A 24,559-nucleotide genomic window follows, 5' to 3' on the forward strand; every position below is an offset into this window, starting at 1 on the left:
GCAGGACAAAAGAACTTCTCATCCTCCACTCATGACTATTCTGTCCATACCAGACATGGAAGAAAGAATGGAACCATCAAGAGTTATTTTGAAGCTATAATTATGTATGTTGGCTGCCTGTTCTTAAAGTTACCATGCACTATCTATCACCGTTTATGCATCAACAAATTCCATCCAATTCTTGGATGACTGTGAGTAATAGTTTGTTGAAAGAATGTCTGATTACCTAGTTGAGCCCATAGAAATCTTTGGACTCCAATTCCTTCTTTGCCAAAATCTGATTCTGCTGGAACACACTACAGTAATTAATTAATGACTTTTAACATCCTTAATTAATTAATGACTTCTAACATCCTTAGAAAATCTGTCACCTCTAATATCCTCAGAAAATCTGTCACCACCTGCTGCTACAATGGAACTCCCCCAGCATCACTAGCAACTGCTGTCACTCCGACAAATGAAAACACTTCACCACAGCTTACAACTGGGACACCACCAATTTTAACAAACGGGACTACATACTGCTCTGTAGTACTTGAAGTTTCTTCCAAAAACCTCTAGGAAAAGGTAAGGATTACTAAAAATAAGTAATCAAATTTCAATGAAGCTGTTTGTAAAAGTTGTATTTTTCAAGGCCTAATTTCAAGGCATAATATTGTGCATTTTTCTATTACATAAATGTGAAATGAATAACCTGGTATTGTAGGCTCCAACCTTTCATTTCTTGCAAAACTGTTACTGCATTTAAAATTGTAGGATCCAATTTTTCACTTTCTGCAGAACCTATTTTACTGCACTTAAAAGTATGATTGAATTTACTCCAGATAATCTACCACGCAGCATATTTATTTTAAAATCTGGATCTGATAATTGATGGTGTCGATATTGATTGCTGAATGATGGAACAAACACCTACCAAGAGTGGAAATAGCCTGCTGGCAAGAAAGCAATTATGCCTCAACTCAGAAAAAGATTGCTGGGATGGTCATATCATGTGCACCCCAAATGTAAACTTAGCCTAAATACTGTGAGCAAAATTTTTCCAAGATCTGATAAGTAGGGCATATCATTAAGAAAGTTAAGATTCCGACAACATCCTATATATCTTGAAATCTCTTTTATATGCAAGCTGGCATAAGTACCACTTCACATGACAGAATATCCAGACGAACACCTACGAAGACAAAAAAGACAAAGTACCTTGGTTAAGCAAGAAAAGTAATCCAGATGCATGAATGGTTAAGATAGATAACAAGACTGTTTTGCAGAGAGGATCAGTACTTTACAATGTGTGGCATACACCTGCAAGAAAGTGGAGATGAAACGGCTCGAGCTAACCAAATTTCTCATACGAGAACAAAAGTTGTAGTAGCTCTTGCAGCAGAAGAAAAATTGACAAGTAAATAAAATCAAACTTCTAGTTTCAATACTGTAAAGGCATACAGGTATTGTCCTACTTACGATGGGGTTGGGTTCTAAAAAAACCATCGTTTGTTGACAAAACCATATCTCAAATATAGCCTAGCCTACACTACACAGTATACTCTATACATATACGGTATAGTAATTTTTAGTGTCAGCTAATTCTGCAGGTTCAATGCAGATTGACTTATGATAATTCAGTATAAAGAGAAACTGAATAACAAACAAGGCTTAGCCTACACTATGGTATATCGTATTTATCTTTTATCGGCGTGAAAACAGCAGTAATGTGTGTTCTTTCATGCCCAGTAGTTTTGATTAAAACATTTTCTCTCCAATTTTATGTACGTCGAGTTTCATCCATGTTGCTGATGCACGATAATTTACAGTCGTTAGCAGCTTGAACATTGTTCTCTCGGCTTTAGCTACTCTCTCTTGCTGCGTGATTGTACGCTGCTGCCTGCGCCCAGGCGAAATTTAAAAATATTTCCTAAATATTGCCATATCGGTATTAATTGCTAACCCCATCGCAAAATCGAATTATCTTAAGGCAAATTATCATACCTCGAGCACTACCTGTTTATAAAGGGGGGAGAGAGACGTGATCTCGATAGGTACTGCCTGTAGGTGCTGGTCCTCCTACAACAGACTACTAAGGCTGATGCTTCTTTGGTGGATACTGATCTCCATAAAATACCAAAAGTGTCTTCCAACTGGTAGACATAAGTTTTATATTATCTGTCTGAATGAAAAATACAATAATACTGCAAATACCTTCTGAACAAATAGTTTTTAATGCCCTCAAGTACCAAAATATACAGAAACTGCTAAAGAGCAGTACCAAAACATACAGACACTGCTCAAGAGAGATTTTTTGGGATCACTCCACAACCAAGATATTAAACCCATTAGGGGCCTACAAGAATTGGGTTTAAGTCAGTAAAAGGAACCCCCCCAAAACAAATGTCCTCCCCCATAATCTGCCGGAATTGTCAAGTACTTAGTGACAACTGGAAAGACCCCAGTTTTCATGACTAAACCAATTTTTCTTTCAATGCCATGAGGAAACTCTAGTACCCAGGCCAGAACTGCTGCTTACTCGTTTCCTGTGGTCCATGAGGCTTTCTTAATAGCTAACTAGCTGGTCCAAAAGCTCTTGCCAAATTAACTAAATATATTGAAGACAATTTCTCCTGGCTCTTGTAATATGCAAAACATGTGAGAAATGACTATGGTGGAAACTTCCAATCATGGACATATTTCACTTACTAAAAGGCCAATACAACAAATGCCAATAAACATAAAAGATATAAAACAAATATTTATACAGCAGTAAATTAGTGTAACTCATTTAAAATTTTTTACATTAACATGATTTAATTAATACTCACTTTCCCTCATCTTTAAGACGACCAACTTGCAAGCATCCCTGAAGACCAAGAGCAATTTCTGTTAGAGCGTCTGCCATCTTCTTCTGTATGAGTTGGTTATTAGCAAGAGGACGTCCAAACTGTTTTCGGTCGAGGGTATATTGACGAGCAGTCTCTAAACAGAACTCTGCAGCACCCAATGCACCCCAAGCAATTCCAAATCGAGCATTATTGAGGCAGCTGAATGGGCCCTGAAAATATTCATGTATGTACTAGACTAGTTACAATTTCTTTTATATCTATCACTGCTATCATTATACTTAAGTGTAAAACACAAACAACTGTTAAAACCATCAATCCTTGGATGGTTCATTCATACTTCTTTCCTCCTACTGCCAAGCTCTGAAACACTCCCTGCTTCCAGTAATCTTACATTTTCTAGGAAGGTCATCTACCCTTTCTAAAGTAAATTTCACCTAACCCTAATATGTGTTTTTATCACACCTGAGTCACACACAGTGGCTAAAGTTCACCTCTTCCAAGGGTCATGCAGTGGCTAAAGTTCACCTCTGTCAAGCCATAAAAGACATTAAAAAGGCAACTAGATAAAACAGTGCCCCAGTACATTTCAAAAAATCAAAATCCATAATTCTGACGAAGTATTCCTCCAAAAACTTGTGCAAAGTTAAGTTTCACCCTTAATTAAAACCTTACCCAGCAGTGAATGATGTTTTGAAAAACCGAGCCACATCAAAGAAATACTATACCCAAACCTGCCATTAACATAAAAGAGGTAAGGCCTGTCACTAAAATAATCTACTGTTATGTATTCACACCTGCTCCAATAAAAATAATTTACAGTATCACTAAAAAAATTCACAGTATCATTAAGTAACTTAATACGACCTGCCCAGTAAAATAGAAACTCGATAAAGTGTTGATTACAATGCTGCAAAAATAAATGTTATAAAAAATCAAAAGGAAAATTCAAACAAATACTAGTTTTCAAAACTTTGTAAACTGCTGAAATAGTTTAAGAAAAACTTTCCAAAGTGTTATAACAAATCAAGAGACCAATTCAAATGTAAGTATTAAAACAGAAACTTGACATTGTTGAAATTGGCAAAGGAAAAACACTCAAACTGTAGAATGTCATACAACAAATAAAAAAAAAAGCACTTCAAATGAAAATCTTTTCACAATCATAAGAACTGGCAGTAGACTATTATTAGATTAAGATTTTTGGGTACCTTGAACTGGCAAAAATATTGTAAAGTCTGATACACCACTAAAATAACAAGAATGCATCATCAAAATCTAAAAAAAATTATAGTAGTATGTATACAGTATATGCAGAAACACATTACCTATAATGTAAACAGAAATTATAAGTCTAAAAGTACTGCCCAATTGATCAATTTAAAAAGACTATATGGCACTGCAAAAATGAACTTTACTGGCACTTAAATACATTTAAATGTCTATAAAAATAAATGATGTACACTCATTAAAAACAAAGTTCATGTATTTTTATAGACATTTAAACATATTCATGATGTACAGTTGTACACTCATTACAAACAAAGCCCTTTTTATAGGCATATTTAAACATATTCACCATGTACACTGATTAAAAACAAAGTTCATGTATTTTTTATAGACATATTTAGACGTATTCATGATGTACACTCTCTAAAAACAAAATTTATATGAAAAAATCTTTTAGCTACAGCTAAGCGTCACAAGACGCTACTAAATTAAATTAAATATAACCTACAATCTTAAAAATTTTTTAAGTGTCCAATCCCCACTACAACTTAAATACCAATAGAGTTAAAATTTAACTTCCTCCAAAATTATGAAAAAGAGGCAATCACCAAAGCCATCCTGATCCTACAAAGAAAATATCCTCCTAAGTCCTCGGAACCGGGACATTCAACTAGAAAATGTTTCGTAGTCAAGGGGACAAAAAGGAAAAAATCCTCACAAAAAAGGCTGTTCTTCCTCCATTAAAAACTGATGAGTCACTCTGGCATGCCAATTTATAATAAACACAAGAGCATCTTCCCACCTATGAAACACAGAACTATTTCTCCAAGGGAAAACTGACTTGATAACTCTCAGTATTTTCTTCATTGCTACCAACTACTGCACTGTCTCCGATAATGCCTGCTGTGTATCTGAGCTTTTTATCTGACTCAGAGGAAATAATCCTTATATTGTACTGCTGTGGCACTGAATTGAGTTTTTTTTGGTTAATTTGCTTTTTAATTCCAGTCACAATACTACTGCTGGTATCTAGCAAACATTTCTTCAACTAACAGGTGCGTAATATTAAAATTAAAAGCCTGCAATGTACTTAATCATCATCTCAGCTTAAATCCATATTCAGGGTTGCTGTTTTTATTGAAATTTTTCCAGGTGTTTCTATCTCATAACAACTGCTGGCCCCAACTGCTTCGTGAATGGTTTTCAAGAGATTTCTGAATCTCAGAGAAGGACAACTCGGTTTTCAAGAGATTTCTGAATCTCAGAGAAGGACAACCCAGTAACCCATTCAGTGAAGATTTTCAAACTATAAATTAACAAAACATACACACACACACTTTAAATAATTAAATATTCTTGAGGAAACTTGTAAACTTACCTTAAGTCCCTTTACACCAGGCAACAAGTTCTCTTCAGGTACAACAACGTCATCCATTAGTATCATTCCCGTAGTAGATGCACGGAGAGAAAATTTACCTTCAATCTTGGGGCAATCCAGCCCTTTCATCCCCTTTTCCAAGATAAAACCACGAATATGGCCATCTTCACACTTAGCCCACACCACAACAACATCAGCAATGGGAGAATTTGTTATCCTGTAATTCAATTAAACATTACTTACTGTTCACTTTTAACCAAAACTGGGAAATAATCATTAAAATGCCACAAATTTATCTCAAACAAGTTCTAAAATAACAATGGGATAATTCAATTTTTTCCAAACTAAAATCAAAATTAAGTTATCCTTCCATCAACTGATAAAAAAAATTAGAGGATTACCAAATACAGTGGTTTCTTTGTGAACCAGGAGACTATGATTTTTGCCATTTCGAACCAAATTACTTACAAGAGAACATATGTCATCTCTACTCAACTACTTGGCTGTAATATCCCCATCACTGAGGTGGTACAGTCATGTATATAGAAATGGTTACCCTTAACAACCCTTCTTGCACATTTCATGAACCACAAATACCCTATTCCTCCCTTATACGCACTAGGTTATTTCAATATTATGTAAGAAACGTAAGTCCCTGAAATATCATACAGCTACTGTTTCCAAGATACTTCATGACCTCAGCTCAAATCTACCAGGATGCTTACTCCACTTCTGCAGAATGATAGGAATTATCCTTAAAAAATTCACATGCTACCACTGTCAACTTTTTATAAAAAAAAATCTCATAACCTCGAAATCTATTAATATACTCAACATAAATCAGAAACAGGATTTAATGCTGCTATGGACTGCTTAATTCTTGACCTTTGTACTGACCTTCATTATGAAGAGTGATGCAACTGGCTTTAAATACCCATGGATCAAGAACGTATGCCAGCACCCACTTGTTAATAAATTTCTTCAACAAGAACGAAGCACCTTGGCAATTTGATAACCATGTAATGAGCTATTGTATGAAATATGTATAAATACAAAAAGTTTCTTCTTTAAAGCAAACATTTTCTATATTCATTCATAGGCTAACACTTGAAATAATTAATCTTTAAACCTGAGAAAATATGGTCCAGTGTTGCAATTGTATTTTACCCAAAACATCTTAGAAGGTGAAGAAAAAAAACTTACTCTGAAATTTTCAGCCTGGTAAGTTCAAAATTTAAACGTTATGTATTACATGACGCACACACAAACACACAATAGGGAAAAAAAGGAGACTTCTCAATAAACTTACCAAGTCTTTGAACCGTTGAGAATGAAAACTTTATCTGAAGGAACATATTTGGCTCGTGTTTCCATTCCAGCAGGATCACTACCATGGTTTGGCTCAGTGAGTCCAAAGCAGCCAATTATCTCGCCCCTTGCTGTAACGAGAAATATGTTCAATGAAATTAACCAGCCACAATTATTACTGAATTTATTATATCTATTTCCCTTTGCTAATCAAATATCACTGTACTTTGATGCCATAAATTTATATCACATCACAATACATTACATACCTTAGAAAGGCACATGTCAGAATCACAAAAAACCCAGCAAACTATCATCGCAATTGGCTAAAATTTTCATAGCATCTTTTCCCAATAAGGGGTTAGATGTGAAACGAGTTCTCTTCCCCTCGCGTCACAAGCACTTACCACTTAATTCCAACTTGATTTGGGTCTTCCTCTATGCCCTTTTTCAATAATTTCCTGGGCTTTTCTACAGGTCTCTGCGCTGCTCTAACTGTTCTTCATTCCCAGTTGCATATCCAAACAATGTTAGAGGTCTCGGTCCATTTGTGAAATCTGCAGGCTGGTTACCAGACGACTAACTATCATGTGTTTCTTAAATTTACATTGTATCCCTTTCATTTCTACCTGTAAGTACTTTTCTATAACTGCTTGTGTCACTACTTATAGTGGTCAGGAAGAAGGCACACCAAACATGGTTAAAGGGTAAAAAATCTGAATGTAGTATTGGTATAAAGGATTTTGCAAATGCTAATAATAGGGGATTGTGAACACATTCAGTCAGTCTTGGAAGTAATCTTTCTCACTTTTATATGATTTTCATGCCATATACAGTATTCTCAAATCTACACAATCGTATGCTTGACTTTACTTCAGCATCTCTGCAAAACTTCCTTTCGTCTGTAACAAGTTTTATGTCAGACATGAAAATATTTCAAATGTTTAGCAACATTTAAAGAGAAATCTGCACCAGCCACTTAAACCCTCAGGCTAGAAGCAAATTTTAATTCATCCCATGTTTGGTTCATATAAAACTTCTTTGTAACAAACTTCAACTTGAAACACAAGGTCTTCTTCAGTTTGCCTGATATTCAAGGAGTATGCAGGTAATGTGATGGGTGTGTGAGGCTCATCAATTTTAGACATTTTCTGACATAAGCCCAAAAAATGGTCTAGATTTTTCAAGTCAGCCCTATCAGACAATACTACTAAAGAAAACCAATGGTTCAGCATTTACGAGCCTCTTCAATAGGGAGGATTTGCTTCATCACACACTACAATGGTCCCCTGAGATGGGGGGGAAAGTACCCTCTCCTTTGCTGAAATATTCTGGGCACCCACAAAACCTTATGTTGTCTTTAAAATAATTTTCTATGTAGATTCTTTCTGATTCAAGCTCCCATTCAGTCTACTCCTTTACATGCTCCACACCCAATTCAGCAAGAGATCCTTCTGGGACTGGGGCTCCATGGAGCTTTTTTCACAATTTTAAAGTTCTACCCCTATGGTTAAAGTAACTGGAACATTCTTTGTACTCACTGCTCTTGGCTTTCTTCTCTTGAGATGGAGTAACATTCTCAACTGATAAAGCTGAAGCAATTCTTTGCCGTCCAACCATCAGACCAGCACTCCCAGTTTATTCTCCTTTCCATATCACCTTCAGAAAATATGGATATTCTTATGAAAATAGCCTTTCATATAAGGAGTACCATTCTGCACATACACTGGACTGACTGTGTACTGACTAAACAAGTATGGTAACCAGGTGGAGATGAGATGCCCATTCTCAACCAACCGACGCTACCCACTGTCCTTCTGGCCATAATATTGTGTGATGCTTTTGATCCAGACAGGTTATGAATTTTTCCAATCAATGCCTCATATAAATAACTATGTCATGTCCTGAAACTAGCTTTATTTCTCAAACTATGCAGCTTTTTAAGTGTAGATTAATTCAACCCTTAGTCAACACCTAAGGTGCAAAACTACTGCCTTTGTTTTGTAGGAGGCTGCAAAGAAACACAACCCTGTTCTCCGAAGCTGTTGAATGACTTCTTCCTACCTACTTAAAAGTCTCCCTGCACCATGCTTTTCCCAGAGGTCCAGAGCACGTCTGGTCTCTCATATCCAAATTTTCATTCATACAATTTTCCAACATGTTTCCAAAACAGTACTTGACCCATTGTTCCTTTTGTGAGACTACAATAATGGGTTTCTACTAAAAACTCAAAACATTCATGTTCAAATAAACTAACAAAAGTTCAGATAAAAACTCAACTCACCAAGCCTTGGAAGATATTTCAGTCTCTGCTCCTCAGTACCAAAGTCCCAAATTGGGTACATGACTAGTGATGACTGGACTGACATTGCTGACCTACAAATCAAAAGGAATTTACATAATCATCAATATATGTAGTAGTTATAGAGTATTCGTGAAACAATTTGCACATCATATTCATATTAAAAACAATGTAACCAGACTACCAATATTTGTGAAGCACTGAAAACTGGCTCATGATGCATGACCAACAGTAGCAAAATGTGATACTTATGCATAAGAGATTTAAAGCACATTAATGAGATAAAAAGTATTCTTAGCCTTGCTCCAACCACAACTGCTTGTGTCATTCAGTTTTTTCTTGCAAGTGGTGTCCACAGCTAGTATCACTATAGACCCAAAGAATCAGTCCTAAATTGAAGTTTGTTGACAATAAGAACAAGGAGAAAATGAGCAGAAGTTTCTTCAGCGCAATCGAGTTTTCTGTACAGCCACTACAGAGTAAAATCAAGGCCCTCAAAAATAGATCTATCTTTCGGTGATCTCAGTATAATGCTGTATGAGCCATGGCCCATGAATCTTTAACCACAGCCCGGTGGTGGCCTATCCTATATCGTTGCCAGAAGCACAATTATGGGTCATTTTAAACTCAAATAAAATAAAAACTACAGAGACTAGAGGGCTGCAATTTGGTATGTTTGATGATTGGAGGGTGGATTATCAAAATAAAATTTGCAGCCCTCTAGCCTCAGTAGTTTTTAAGATCTGAGGGCAGATAGAAAAAAGTGCAAAAGGATAGACAAAGCTTTACAATAGTTTTCTTTTCGGAAAAGTAACAATAGACGCTGGCAGCAGCAGCTCCTGTGAACTTCTATACTGTATACAGTACAGTGTACAGAATGTCATCTGTTGGTTCTTATTGGAGCAAAAAGAACAAATTTGGACTCGAGGAGCAGCTCCATCAAACAAAAATCACCGACACGGCTCGTGATGTTGCCTACAAAAAATGGAAAGATCCTTAACCCAATCATATGAGCAAGTAACCATATACACACACCAAAATCTTTAGCCCAGACTTCAGAATGAAACAATCATTTCTAAATAATGCAATCTTCACGTCTTGAGTTCGGTGGGCAAAATGGCTTTGGCATTCAAGAGAACACCTTTAAATCATCCTCCAAAAAGGATGCAAGAGCTAGATGTTAATGTTGATGAAACTGAACCTCATAGAAACAAGTGAAGTCTCCTGGACTACAGCCAAAAAGACTGCACTTCCATTCTCCTAAGGACTTGCCCAAAAAAAAAAAAAAAAAAAAAAAAAAAAAAAAAAACAGATACCACTTACAATGGACCTTGCATGGCACTCGAAAGACAATGTACTTTGTATGGCACTGAAGATATTACTAAAAGTTTTTGACAGAAAACCCTGGACCACCAGCCACATTGCTTTCTGTTGTTATTCATTTGCTCCCTTTGGACTCCTCCTACCAAGCTGTCCAACATTCAGCTTTACCTTGCTGTAATTTTCAGTTCACACTTAATTCCTTAAAGAAAACCTTGCGAAGGTTGAGACACAACTTAAGCAGTCTTGTTAAAATGCTTTAAAATTACTACCATCTATGTACTAATGTTCAGTATGTAATCATATATGTATAAAGAGGTTTAAGTCACAAACCCTCAAAAGAAAATTTAAATATTCATGCTAGACAATCAAGGTTACTTGAAAACAGATAGCAACCATAAATGCAATACTGTGCAAGAACTACATTCCAAGGCACAAAGATCAAGGAAGCACAACATGAAGTAAACACTTGCAAGCAAAGCTACAAAACAAAGTAAAAATATTGTATTCCAATTACAATTACATTATAAATGTATTATACCAGAATGTATAAATGAAAGAATTATGGAAAGACTCAACAGGGCATTAATGCATATTGTATGCATGCAACCTGGTCAACTCTACAAAGTTAAGTATACCTTAGTTTAACCAGACCACTGAGCTGATTAACAGCTCTCCTAGGGCTGGCCCGAAGGATTAGATTTATTTCACGTGGCTAAGCTTTAACCAGGAGAGATCTGAAATTTTCTCCTAATTTGTCAACAACCACACCATTTTTGTAAGGAGAAGTCCCTTGGCCTTTAACTAAAGCCTTCCACAAGACAGTGGCACTGCACGTTAGCAAGGGAAGCTTAAAGGTGGTCTTGCCCAGCAGAAGCCTGGAGAAAGTCTGTTCAGTAGGTGATCACTTTACTCACTACAGTGCTATTCAGAGATACTGTATGGTAAAAACATATTTCTTGAAATGTATGCATAATAGGCTGCTATACAGTATGCAGTATTACTTGATTACACTTTGTAAGGTTAGACCCAGCTGTGAGTACACTAGCCTCACGCTTAGAATTGGTCATAAATTACAACTGGACTTTTCCCAACTTGTTATAATTGGAAATGAGAAACTTTACTGTACATACTTTGTATCTTCTATAAAAAATAATGGGTTAGCATAAATAATGTTGTCAACTTAAAATTAAATGTAAGAACATTCCATAATAATATTTGAATGCATTACTATTAACAAAAATTAAGATTAGGAGGATACTACCATTATTTTTCCATTACAGTACCTAACAACATCATTCCATTACCTATCAATACAGGGTATTAAAAAATTTGTATTTCAAACAGTTTTTGATAAATTAAACCTTGAAAATAATGAAGATTGACTAAAACAACAAAATGAGGCTGAATAAAAGGATATGGAGAAGACAGCGATGTCTATGTGATATTATAAAGGTTTTCAAATGCAGTAATATGTAATTAAAGTAATGTAAAATAAAAAAAGGGGGAGGGGGTCAAGTAATCATTGCACAATTCTGAAGTTCTGAAACTGACACTACTACAATACCAGAAACAAGTCAAAGTAAGCTAAGGTGTATTTAACATAAATGAATTAACATTCTATTTATGAATAAAATTTATTTTTTCTAGTTAAAAACAAAATGCAAGTTAAATTTCTTGTTGACCTCCATACTAAAAACATACCAAGCACACTAACTTATCTAACTTTGCAAGACATTATGACATACCTATAGGCAGAATCAACTCTTTCCACCTCTCTTGCAATGAGGCCATAGGCAACAGATGAAACACCAGGGCAACCATACCCATGGATGGTTGGGCCTAGGACACCCATGTCTCCCATCTCAGACATTATCTCCCTATCAAACTCTGAAATACAAGGCAAATTTCTCCTTTATTTCTCTTGTGTATGTTATGCATGCACATTACTGTCCAGTAGTGCATCCATGCTATTCGAACACTCAGAAACACTTGGAAACTTACATTCATAAAATGGTTGAAAACATGCCAACAACCTCAAGTGGAGAACAAAGCTTTGGCAAATATTACATAATTGTATAAAGAACCTGTTAAGACTACCAACACTTCACAGAAGTGTATTTAACCTGTTGGTGAGTATGCAGAACCAGTATCCAATGAGTGCTTATGTTGTGTTCAACTGCAGTGTGGATGCATCCTTAAACTAAATGTTTTGTCATATACTGCATCTTTAAAAGCTGATATTTGCATTTTAATGTCATGTGCCCTAACCTGTGCAATAAATTTCTAACTTTCAGGATAATCTTGGTAGCTGGGGTGGAGAAGATCCTGATGGTTTCTTCCCTTTGTTTTACAAGAAAGTTTCTAGTGCGTTGTCTACCAAGATAAGTAGATTCTTTAGATTTTTAAGTCGAAGTAATATCTTTGTGGATAAGCGCAAGCTTTGTAATAAAGTGGCATATCAGCAGACTGCAGTAACTACAAGCCAATCCCTATTTTCCCTGTGCCCTCCAAAGTTGCTGAAAAACTTATTTTTAAGCCACTATATAAGTATGTACAATCTAAAGGATTGTTAGCTGATAGTCAATATGCATACGGGAAGCAGTTAGGTACCTGCAATACTCTTTTACACTTGACTTGTCATTTGCAAGGGAACCTTGATAGGGGCTTTGAGTCCAGATCAATTAAAATAGATTTTAGTGCTGCTTTCAATTTAGTAAATCACAAGGCACTTATTTATAAACTTCAGAATCTTGGAGTGGGTGGATATGTTTTAGGACTACTTCAAGATTTCCTTACAGGAAGGCAGCAGCGAGTTGCTGTGGACAGGATCTTTAGTAAACACAGACCTATTTTGTCTGGAGTTCCACAGGGTAGTGTTCTTGGTCCACTGTTATTTTTATAGTGTATATAAGTGGTAAGGTTGTTGGCCTGGAAAACAAGATTGTTCAGTATGCTGATGATGCAATACTTGTAGGTGTAGTAAAGTCTCCACTTATGAGAAAGGAAACGGCCCTCAGCCTCAATCGGGATATGGACCGAATCAAGGAAAGGTGTAGTCAGTAGGGTATGAAGCTTGACTCCAGTAAAACAAAAACACTATTGATTAGCCGATCTCATACAGATTTCCCACCCCACCCTCCCCTTCAGGTGGATGGAACTTTGCTGAATGAGTCTGAAGCTTTAACTATTCTAGGTGTAACTTTTGACTTGCATATACTGAAACTTTTGAGAAACATCTGATGAAAGTTTCAGCAAATACCGCATGAAAGTTAGGTATTGTTTGCAAGGCCTCATATATTTCTAACAGTGATAAAATCAATGCAATCTGTTTTAGGTCATTTGTCCTTCCTTACTAGAAAACTGTACTGTTCTCTAGTGTGAATGTCTGCTTCTGCCAGAGATTTTATCTCTTTTAGACAATATGGTTCGTGGTGGTAGGTTTTGTTTCCTAATACAGGAGTAGCAGTTATGACTTGGACCATCAACAGATGGTCTCATGTTTGTCCCTTTTTCATGAGGTGTATTTCAACAGAGAGCAACCAGATTCACTGAACAGCAGCATCAATAAGCGGTAAATGTACCTCACTGTCGAACTTCTCAGTTCCAGAGGTCCTTTATTCCTCACACTGTTGGACTGTGGAACAGCCTCCCAGAGGATGTCATGCAACTGGAGCTTCAGAAGTTCAAGTGAAGATACAATGTATTACTACTCTACAATACTATTCTCCTTGCATTTCAATACATTTTTATCTATTTATTAATTTATTACTATATTTTTTCTTTTTTAATAAGTGGGATCTCTTTACGTATTTACCTTTACCTCCTCTTACTTCTTCCTAATGAACACCATATTCTTTGGAAGCTTGAATTTCAAGTCAGTGGCCCATGTGGGCTTGTTCCAAGGGAATAGGTTTCATCTTCTGGACAATAATAATAATATTATACAGCACCATTAAAATACAGTTTCCCAATGTTACCTTTAATTACGCACTTGGCTTTTTAGGTTTTAGTGATAGCGTACATCAATACAACATTAACATTACAGTATACTTAAATTCTTATTACTGTATGAAATTACTGTTGACACATACTGTATGTACACTTCAGCAAATAAGGTAACTTCAAGGTAGTTACTGGCAAAGTATAATGCATGTATAGTCCCAATTACGATTTGCCTCTTTCATAAAAATACAGTATATTTACATAACCTTCATTAATGATTTACTAGTTTGTGTTCTTCTAACATCAGTTAACCAAAATCAGATCAGTATTTTCTATATGAATATACTACTGCAGTCAAAAACATCCAGAGATTCAACTTACTCTCATGTCTGTTGGCATCCTTGATACGGCTCATCAATTTTTCTTGACAATACTGATGGAAGGCATCTCTGATCATAATTTCATCTTCTGTCAGCTGACTCTCAAGGTTAAGTGGATCTCTCCAGTCAAACTTAACTGAAAGAAGATTGGTGTCATCAATATTAATCACTGCCTCGACAGCAAAGCATTATACATACAACAAGGCAATTCCAGTTATATAAAGTACCATCTGTACCAAGTAATCCAATCTCGTACATTGCAAAAACACATTTAGCAGAGTGCAGATTTATATTTATAAATAACTTAGACAAAAATTATTACATTTCCAACAAATATAGCTAGGTGGGCTCATGTGCTGGAAAGACAGTGATAAGAAACCTTTCATCTAGTAAAAACTTCTTAGGTGATGGGAGTCAAGAAAGTAGTTAATACCATTTGTCAATTAAATGTAAGTAAGGAGACAAATAAGACCAAGAAAGATGATGCCTCTTGCAATTGTAGTCAAGAGGTCCTATTAAGATGCTGAGCCTTCCCTTCTCTCTAGCATCCTTAGGAGTACTCATACCTTGCTATTGAGAAAATGAGCAAGGATAATGATCTGAAATTTAAAGCTTGGGAAGAAAATGTGACATGGGAGATGTAGTGCTTGTGAACATGGCTTGAGCTGAAAGATCAGGGGATGTTTTTAGAGAAAATGCCTAGGGTTCTGGAAAGGCCTCAATAATATGTAATGAATGGCAAAAATTAAAACGCTAAACTAGTATACATTCTCTCAAGGGATTGTGCCCTTGCTTTGTCAAATTGTGGAGTACTTTTCTGTATACCTTATCCCAGTATTCCCACAAGGATGACCCAGCAAGATGGTCTTGGTAAGTTAGTGCATGTCAGTTGAGGTCTGCACTCTTCTCATAATCTGAGGTGTTTGAACCTAATAGAGAAAAGCTCTTAACTTTCAGCATCAAATATACTGTAACTGAATATCTCCCAGCTAATTTCCAATGTTGGACAGTTTCCATAGGGTGTATGAAAGCTGGGTGCTAACAATAGACAAGGAAAATAGTACCTAATAACTAGGTAAGGACAAAACTCATGAGTAAGACACATGGCAAACGAAGGTACGTCTGGATGATTTAGACTGTGTCATTAGTGAAGCTGTACCAATGTCTCAGACAGGCCTCAAGAATGAAGCAGTGGGGAAAAGGCAATACAGTAGAAAACATTTGAAGGTTAACAATAAATCAAACAAGCAGACAACTTCAAATATGTGGTCAAGTTTGACTAGTTAATCGATGGAGTGCTACTGGCATTTTTCATAAGGGACCTAATTCAAATACCTACGCTATACCCACTGTCATTGCAAATGCTAGAATGCTGAGTCTTCTTAGTGCATCATCAATCCTTATATGAGATGCAGAGGGTTAAACATTTTATCTGACATGAAGCAATAACAGACCTTGCCAAAAATATTGGAATAGGTTCACTATACTAAAATTAATGGAGATAAAGCACAAACTCAAAATGCCCGCCCTGCCCTACCATACTGGGACGTTATCCATAATCTATTCCTAGATCAGACAAGAAGAGAATAGAATATAGAATTTAGGCCAACGGCCAAGCGCTGGGACCCATATGGTCATTCAGCACTGAAAACGAAATTGACAGTAAAAAGGTTTGAAAGCTGTAACAGGAGGAAAACCTCGCAGTTGCACTATGATCAATGACCAATTGTTAGGAGAGGGTGTAAAGTAAGATAGACGAAAGAATATGAAAGGAGATACAGTTAAAGTAAAGAAAGTGGTTGCAGCTAAGGGCCGAAGGGACGCTGCAAAGAACCTTAAGTAATGCTCACCAAATGAGGTGCACTGATGGCACTAACCCCCTATGGGGTAGACCTGACAAGGGCAGGCAGCACTGAATCTAAAAAAAATACACTGTACAATTGTACATCACTGAAAAACCAATACTTTCACAACTAAAGCAGCATGTTAAATTGCTAAAAATCTTGGGAGGTGCAAAAATGGGAATAAAACAGACTTTAGGTAAAAAAGATAAAGACACCCAGATCCCAAAAAAAAATTGATTCAATCCTAATTATATCCAACACTACTGATAGAACACATTTCAAATCTGTTATCAAATCAAACATATCCACCATAGAATATTTATGGCCAAATTGCAGTACATCAAGCATGAATATGCTACCTGTTATTGTCATTTTTCCTTTTTAACTAGAGATTACATTTAACAACTCTCTTTAAAACTCATCTAGCAGTAAGAAAACCAAAGTAAACATATCTGGACAGATGGAAAATCTTACCTTTGGCAGCTTTTGCCTTCTCGACATCTGTAGTGCCAAAGTTAAGGAATTCACTGCAACATTTAAAAACACATAAAATAACCTCAACATTTCATCACTGACAAAAATAGACTCTACAGTATTGGATAAGCAGTAATTATATCAAGTACTAAGCATTTCCTGGAATAGAGAATCGTTGCCTAACCTAATAAATCTGAATTGGCTGCGAGCAAATGTGCCATATGTTCTCCACAAAATAAATTACCTGGCATTTTGCATAACATGGGACATTTCCTGTTCCATATTTCACGAATATGGAACAGGCCAAAAAGTTCACTACACAGCAGGTTGGCTATCAACACAAGACATCAGCAGGGTAAAAGACATGGGAAGGAAAAAAGTCAAGCTTCTATACAATCATAAACTTTTTACAGAATCAGGTTACAAATCTCTTTTTAACTTCTGATGTACAAGTAAAACAACCTAGCCTATCAACAGATTTGAGAAAATTTACATGATATATATAGTCAAAAGCCTATATCTGATATACCTTGTGAGCAAAAACACAAAAGATACATGGATTATTTTATAAGCAGTCAGTTCCATATAGCCTATACCAACTGTAAACTGGTTTGTGAAAATTCTCCACAAAATTGCTTTTCTTATGCACATGTGCTTAAAAGGATTAAAACCCCCCATGATCTTGCTAACATTTTTTTTGGTCACATACCATACACCTGAATATCCTAATGATCACATAACATATAAACAAGACCCATACAGAGGTGTAGTTTTGAAATAAAATGCACAGTACTACAAAAATATAAATATTTGGTACTTGTCAATCTTCACAAGGCACCAACAGTAGGCCCTTGAACACTGAGAAAGCCCCTTTAAACGTGTTCTGGATAAGACAGGTGGTGTTCCAAGACAAAAACTTAAATATTACAACAATGCACAATGACCTTGTGATAACTGATATTATCTACATGAGGAAATTATTCAGAATGTTGTTCCCCTAAGTTACTAATCAAGAGATATGAAAACACTTGAGTATGATTTTCAGATTACTTGAAGGTTACCCTTGGTAAATTCCTTCATTGCCCTTAGATTTTATAAAGGATAAATCAATTGGGACGCCAACTCGTCTTTTACACCCTCATGACCACTGACATGAGATCTAAAGAACCCACAACTATTAGCAAGTTGGCAACTGGACATGTGAAGGGATGGCCTCTTGCTGAGATAAAAAGTTGATAACCTCTTGATTTTTTCAAATAAAGTCAGGAAATAATTTAAAATTCTTTCACATGACACACTTCACACAAAGTAAACATTGCTTACAGTAAATACCTATGTGAAAATTAGCATTTGTCTTACAACTGTAAGGTAATTATGTAAACAAATTCATGAGTTACTAGTTGAAAATAGTATGTATTACTGTATTACAAAAAAAAATTGCACAAGTGCTCATGTATAGGGCATACATTAAAAGAATCCAACATTTCCCCCAAAACAATGGAACGAGATGATGCTCACTTTTATTGGTAGATCAGTAGCCAAAATTACAACCACCTGAGCAGGGTTAATATTCAATCCCCAAACCCTTTCCTATGCATCCTGATTCCCATTTAAATGGTATGGTTTTAAATTTAATGACTAAGATTTCAGGCATAACCTTTAATAAACTCACTTTTGAGAAGCATACGTGTAATACCGCTTCCTCTGTTTCTCAGGAGTTGGTATCTTGAGGAAATGTTTTTTAATGTTTCATGAAGAAGGTATTTTTATCTGTTTTAATGTTTCATGAAGATGCTAGTCTATCTGTTTTTATGTTTTAATGTTTCATGAAGAAGCTATTTTATCTAAGTGTTTTAAATTTAGCCTACTTCTCCCTTGTTTGGAGTTCTGTTACTGGTCTTCCTGAGCTGACTCGCATCTCAAACTCTTGGATAGAGTTGTGTCATCAGTCAAGTTTATTTCGCGAACTATTAATGTTGCCTTGTAACACACATAAAATGAGTTCATTATATTTGCTACATTAAATGTGCTTCAGTGACAATTATCCTCAGCACTGTGCTTTACCTATGTACACTGCTGCTGAAAACAGTGTGCCATTTTCTAGTATCAGGTTTATTACTTATCAGTTTTCCAGTTTTATCTTGGCTACAACTAGATGATGGAATATTTGTCAAGTGCAGGTCTGGAATCTTATGATCTCCAAATGTTTAGGTGAGGGACAAATTCATTCTTGCTTTCTGCTGACTTCTGAATGCTGGTGTATTGGCTTTATTTTCTGCTCCCAATTATATAATCAAGTATCACCTTTTCCTGAAACTTGTCTCTCTGCAGGATAATTCCCCTTTGGAGCTCTCTAGGGTTTATAGTCTGTTGACTCTATCAATTAGGGTTTTCAGGTTAAGATTTAAAGATAGGAAATGTAAAATACATATTAATTGATAAAAAATCTTCCATCAATTTGCCACTATTGCAGAAAGTACAACTTGTGAAAAGAACCCCTTACAAAGTCAGCCTCCTCAAATTACTTTGTTCAATGCTTTTATGAAACCACATTTAAATATCTGAAGTTCCAAAAGCACAAAAAACCTTCCTCCAAACACCCAAGGTTAAGGCAAAAATGGGCCCATTGTTAGGTATATATGTAGGAGACTGGTACCCTAGGTTAGATTAAGTGGTCTCCCTGAAATTAACTTTGACATTTTTTAACCAAAGTTGAGGGCTGTCCAGGGCCAGGGATTGGGGGAGTGGAGCAAGGACCATTCCAGGAAGTAGTACCCAGCACCCTAGGCTGGGGTACAAACATTATGTAAGGTTGCATTCCTGTAATTACCAGTGGTATAGTTTTTAAGCCAACACTGTGAGTGGGGATGTATGCCTGGTGCAATCCAACATCTTAGGGTACATTAGTCTCTTACTAGGCCTACTTACAGATTCATGTCTTTTACACTTGACATGGTTACCCCACTGATTTCACATAAACCATGTATTCCCCCCCCCAGGTCTTTTCCTTTATTTTTCTTTTTAATTTTTTACATAGACCAAGCCCTAGATCAACTACATAACCCTACACCTAAGTTAAGCCAGGTTAAGTTAAGAGGCAGTTAACATACATTTCACTATTCTCATTTCCCAAAGGTGCAGCGCCTCTACCAAAACCTCCCTTTCCAGGGCATCCCCACCCCAAACAAAAATAAAATCCCTGTGGACACCCCACGGGCCTAGCCTAGGGTGACTGTAAATTAGTTCTATAGGGGTATATAAGAAAAAACATGGCCTTATGTGGTCCGTCCCTTCAACATGGATTCTTAAACATTTCAGGATACTTAATGCCACCCAAAACACCGTTGCTGGGCCCTCATCACCCGAACAAACTAAAAATGAATGTGGATACCCCATAGGTCCAGCGTATGGTAACTGTTACCTTGCAGGGGGTTACCATTGCCCCAAACAAGAAATTACACGGCTACATTAACTGGTCCCTTCAATGAGGTTTATCAAACATTTCACTGACATCGCGAAAAGGATACTTTCGACATGTGAGGGTTGCACAGCAGGAGCAGAACTTTGGGATCTTGCGAGGATCTGAGGCACGGCTCTCAAGCACACAGAACGAATAAGCGAAGTGGTGAGTGCCATTGCTGGGTGTATTTTCGATATGGATGTCCCTTCTTGCTTAAATTTGATCTTCAGACACTGCCGTCACTGTTTAACGAAGTAGCTCGGAGTGAAATGTTAGAACGTCACCAAAGGCCTGAGACGACGTCGCGAGCGTTACACAACGAGACGGGACGTACGTAACTAATGTAAAAAATAAAAACAGCCCCTGATACGATGTTGCCCAAATCCATTATGTAAGCTTACAGTACAACACAAAACCATACAGAACTACGGTGCGAAAGTTGTATTGTTCGTAACATTATTAAATTTAGGATCTATGCTAAGATATTTGCAAAATTTTTAGGTTTAATTGACATGACATAAACACTGTGATCCACATAAAGGTCGTAAAGTAAAGGCATTATATCCCATGTGGACTTCAATCAGCTGTTGCTAACTGTAACCTTTGAACTTCGTCTTATATCTAGAAAAGATTTTTTAGATATTGGCATTTATGTGAATGAAAGAAATGATGTGGTCGTTATGTTTTGAGCATCACTATAATCAAGCAGTATCACGTTAATCCCACATTCGTTGTATTTTAAAAATATTCTAGGAGCAAATTAGCAACTCTTTACTGAAGGTTAGTGGTTATTTTTGGAGGTGTGTCCAGGACGTCATTCATTGGTGGCTGTTAGCCAAGTCACGTGATGTTTACGTAAGTGAGAAATGCAACCTAAATATATAATGCTTCAGTTCATGACGCGTTATGCATGCTTTAGGTCAGAAACTGCGTAAAAGGTTGTCCAGTGCCCTTAACTAACATATTTTTGGCTATGTTAATAGAGGATCTTTTCCTAGATAGTGGCCCCCAAGGGTTTTAACCTGGTATGTATCCACCTTTGCGGTGTGTTATAGAACAAACCCTTGGGGATGACCGTAAAAACAAACAAAAGACTGTACAGTACATATCATAAAGATAATGACCCCAGAGAAATATTACCTAGATGACGACCCCCGAACTTTGCTGGGGGTCGCTATCTAGGAAAGATCCTAAATAGGTAATATTTCCCACTGAAACATTAGTGCTTAAGGTGAATCATTCGTTAAAACAGTGACGACTGATAAACATGAATAAAACATTTATTTTACCTAAAAAATAAATAAATAAATAACAAGTGAATGGTTGAAGGACTGCAGAAAGCTGAATAAGAAATAGATTGTCCCACATTGCACTTGAGGATCAGTAAACAGACATCGTGATGAATAATTTATATGTACTAATTTTATTCAAAATTCCTCAAATAGTTAATGGAATATGTACGTCCATTCTTTCTGTAGGTTCCGACAGTTGTCAATCTGTGTTCTCTGCAGGGAATGGCTCCGGGAAAAAATACAAAAAACAAAATACAAAGTCGTTGCCACATTCCAACTTTTAACTGCTGAATCGTGGATGAACACAATGCAGCAACCTTAGTACTGTTCACTACAATCTTGCGGACACTCAAACTTCCTCCAAAACCTTTTTCATCCAATTTATATAGCACTTTCTAGGTAGGCTTTTCCTCTCCTCCTCTCTTAGCACATCCGAGCCATACATTTTTCAGCAACCTCTAATTTCTTCAACAATATTTTTTTAATATCCAAAAGTTTACCTTTTAACCACTTCTGTGTATCTCTACATATATCAACTTTTAAGTTCTTATTAAACCACATATACAATGCAAATAACTGATCTGGTTAACCCACGAAATTTGAAAAAAAAAAATCAAGTAAACAAGCACAATCAGATTATTCTCTCTTTCTCTCTCCGGTTTTAACTGGTGTTTCACGGAGAACAGCTCCAGATCTGTTTCTGTTCATCATCATGACAAATGGAGAGATAACAAAATGAAAAATCACGATTCCCGGCAGTACCAGACTCCCAAGATAAATGCAAGCGATTTCAAGATGAACTATATGATGAAGTGTGCCTCTGAGCGCAGAGAAATTTGTCCCAGAACTAAATAAGTTATCTTCATATGGTTACACATATCACTTTGTGTTGAATTCTTTCATATATTTCCATCATTAAGATTATTTTCACATCTTAAATGACGTTCTTTACTGAATGCCTTCATTATCAACGGGTGATTTGTGCAAAGTATTATCAACTGGACAACGACGTGCGGTATTATTTGATGAGGCTAATAACTGAGTGATTGTTTAATAATACCTAAGAGACTGGTGTAAACCTAAACTATAAAATGTATTTCTTCGTATATTTAGTATTCTGTGGGTAATATTTTATCATCTGAGTTTATAGCAATCGCCTACGTCTTCGGCAAATGTCAATCAGTTTATACTATACAAGTTATTATAAAGTGTTGTAAATTCTAGTACTTACGATTTTGTTTAGTTTAATATTATAAAAAGAAAATTTTGACAATGTATAGCGATCGTTTTTATTTAGATACATTTAATTCGTTATATTGGAGAGATGATTCACATCCTATCCAGTAAATTTGTCCCTTAATGACATTGTTGATAAAAACAATCAGTACAGTGTCTCCGGCATTGCTTATGCATAATGTTGTTGGTATTATGACCCCTCACACCACACGTTATCTACTTTCCTCATGAGAGAGAGAGAGAGAGAGAGAGAGAGAGAGAGAGAGAGAGAGAGAGAGAGAGAGAGAGAGAGAGAGAGAGAGAGACTTCCTTTAATACGTCTCCACGTGATTGAGCATCTGAAGAGTGTCGGTACTGTGATGTATATATTGCATGTTGAGTCAAAGACTTTAATATTTTGATAATATTTTTTATCCTGTTTGAGAGAATACCTGCCTTCACTGTGCTTTTTCGTTATCTTTATCAAGTCTCGCCATAGTAAAATGATGAAGAAATAGGCCACAAGACTTCTCGATCAAATGAGACTTACTAAAGAGTAACTTGTATCCAGGTATACTTACAGAAGGGAAATGTTTCAGGGTAAAGATATATATATATATATATATATATATATATATATATATATATATATATATATATATATATATACTATATATATATATATATATAATATATACATGCATATATGTGTGCATATATATACATATATATTTGTATTTATGTACTGTATGTATATACATTATATACAAGCAAGTTTCAACTGTAAATACAAATACATGATATAAAGGAAGCTGAGGTCAAACTTAAGTAAAAAGACGAAAAGGGAATTTCTGGAAAAAGAACAAGAAATTTACATACTAACAAACCTTCTCTCACCTTGAACAGAGGGGACTGATGATTGTGTATAATATATATATATATATATATATATATATATATATATATATATATATATATATATATATATATATATATAGTTTTGTTTATATCTCATCCGAGAAGCATGCGGTAAAGTATAGCACACACGTTAAATTTCAGGTGACAACGAAAGATATAAGATACACCAAAATTATAAACACAGGAGACACTTTGCATATTATAATGTATTTCATATCAGTGTGGTGTAAATGTTAATAAACGATCAAAATTATAAAAAGTTAAGAGAATCTGACTAAACAGAAAATTGTCAGAGACAATATCACAGATAAGAAAGAAACTGTAACTTAATAACGAAGTTTTTTTGGGAAACCAGGAGGGTTCTAAATAAGGATAAATGGAGAATCAGAGAGAGAGAGAGAGAGAGAGAGAGAGAGAGAGAGAGAGAGTAATAACTTACCGAGTACGTATATAATAGAATGATGAATGAAGGTACAAGATGGGAATGTACTAAGAGGGAAAGGTAGAAGAATACAGACAACTTTGGAAAGCATAAGATCTGGCTCGCTGAGACTCGACCATAAAAACAAATAAAAAATGCGCCGAAGTCTCTTCGGCGCAATCGAGTTTTCTGTACAGCCGCTACAGCGTATAATCAAAGCCACCGAAAATAGATCTATTTT

General features: G+C 35.9%; 1 protein-coding gene across 1 annotated transcript in view; it reads right to left on the reverse strand.

Moving 5' to 3' along the window:
• Positions 1-20,863, reverse strand: part of LOC136829386 (glutaryl-CoA dehydrogenase, mitochondrial) — a 29,213-nt gene extending 8,350 nt beyond the window's left edge. Inside the window, exons 1-8 of the mRNA XM_067087870.1 lie at positions 20,540-20,863; positions 17,013-17,039; positions 14,696-14,830; positions 12,118-12,259; positions 9,032-9,123; positions 6,749-6,878; positions 5,440-5,656; positions 2,814-3,043 (exon numbers count right to left, since the gene is read on the reverse strand). Coding sequence (XP_066943971.1) covers positions 2,814-3,043; positions 5,440-5,656; positions 6,749-6,878; positions 9,032-9,123; positions 12,118-12,259; positions 14,696-14,830; positions 17,013-17,039; positions 20,540-20,648 — 1,082 coding nt within the window. The 5' untranslated portion in view covers positions 20,649-20,863. The remainder of the gene's footprint in view (positions 1-2,813; positions 3,044-5,439; positions 5,657-6,748; positions 6,879-9,031; positions 9,124-12,117; positions 12,260-14,695; positions 14,831-17,012; positions 17,040-20,539) is intronic.
• Positions 20,864-24,559: the final 3,696 nt, after the last annotated feature.

Source organism: Macrobrachium rosenbergii, chromosome 44 (assembly GCF_040412425.1).
Source record: "Macrobrachium rosenbergii isolate ZJJX-2024 chromosome 44, ASM4041242v1, whole genome shotgun sequence".
Classification (NCBI taxonomy): Eukaryota; Metazoa; Arthropoda; class Malacostraca; order Decapoda; family Palaemonidae; genus Macrobrachium; species Macrobrachium rosenbergii.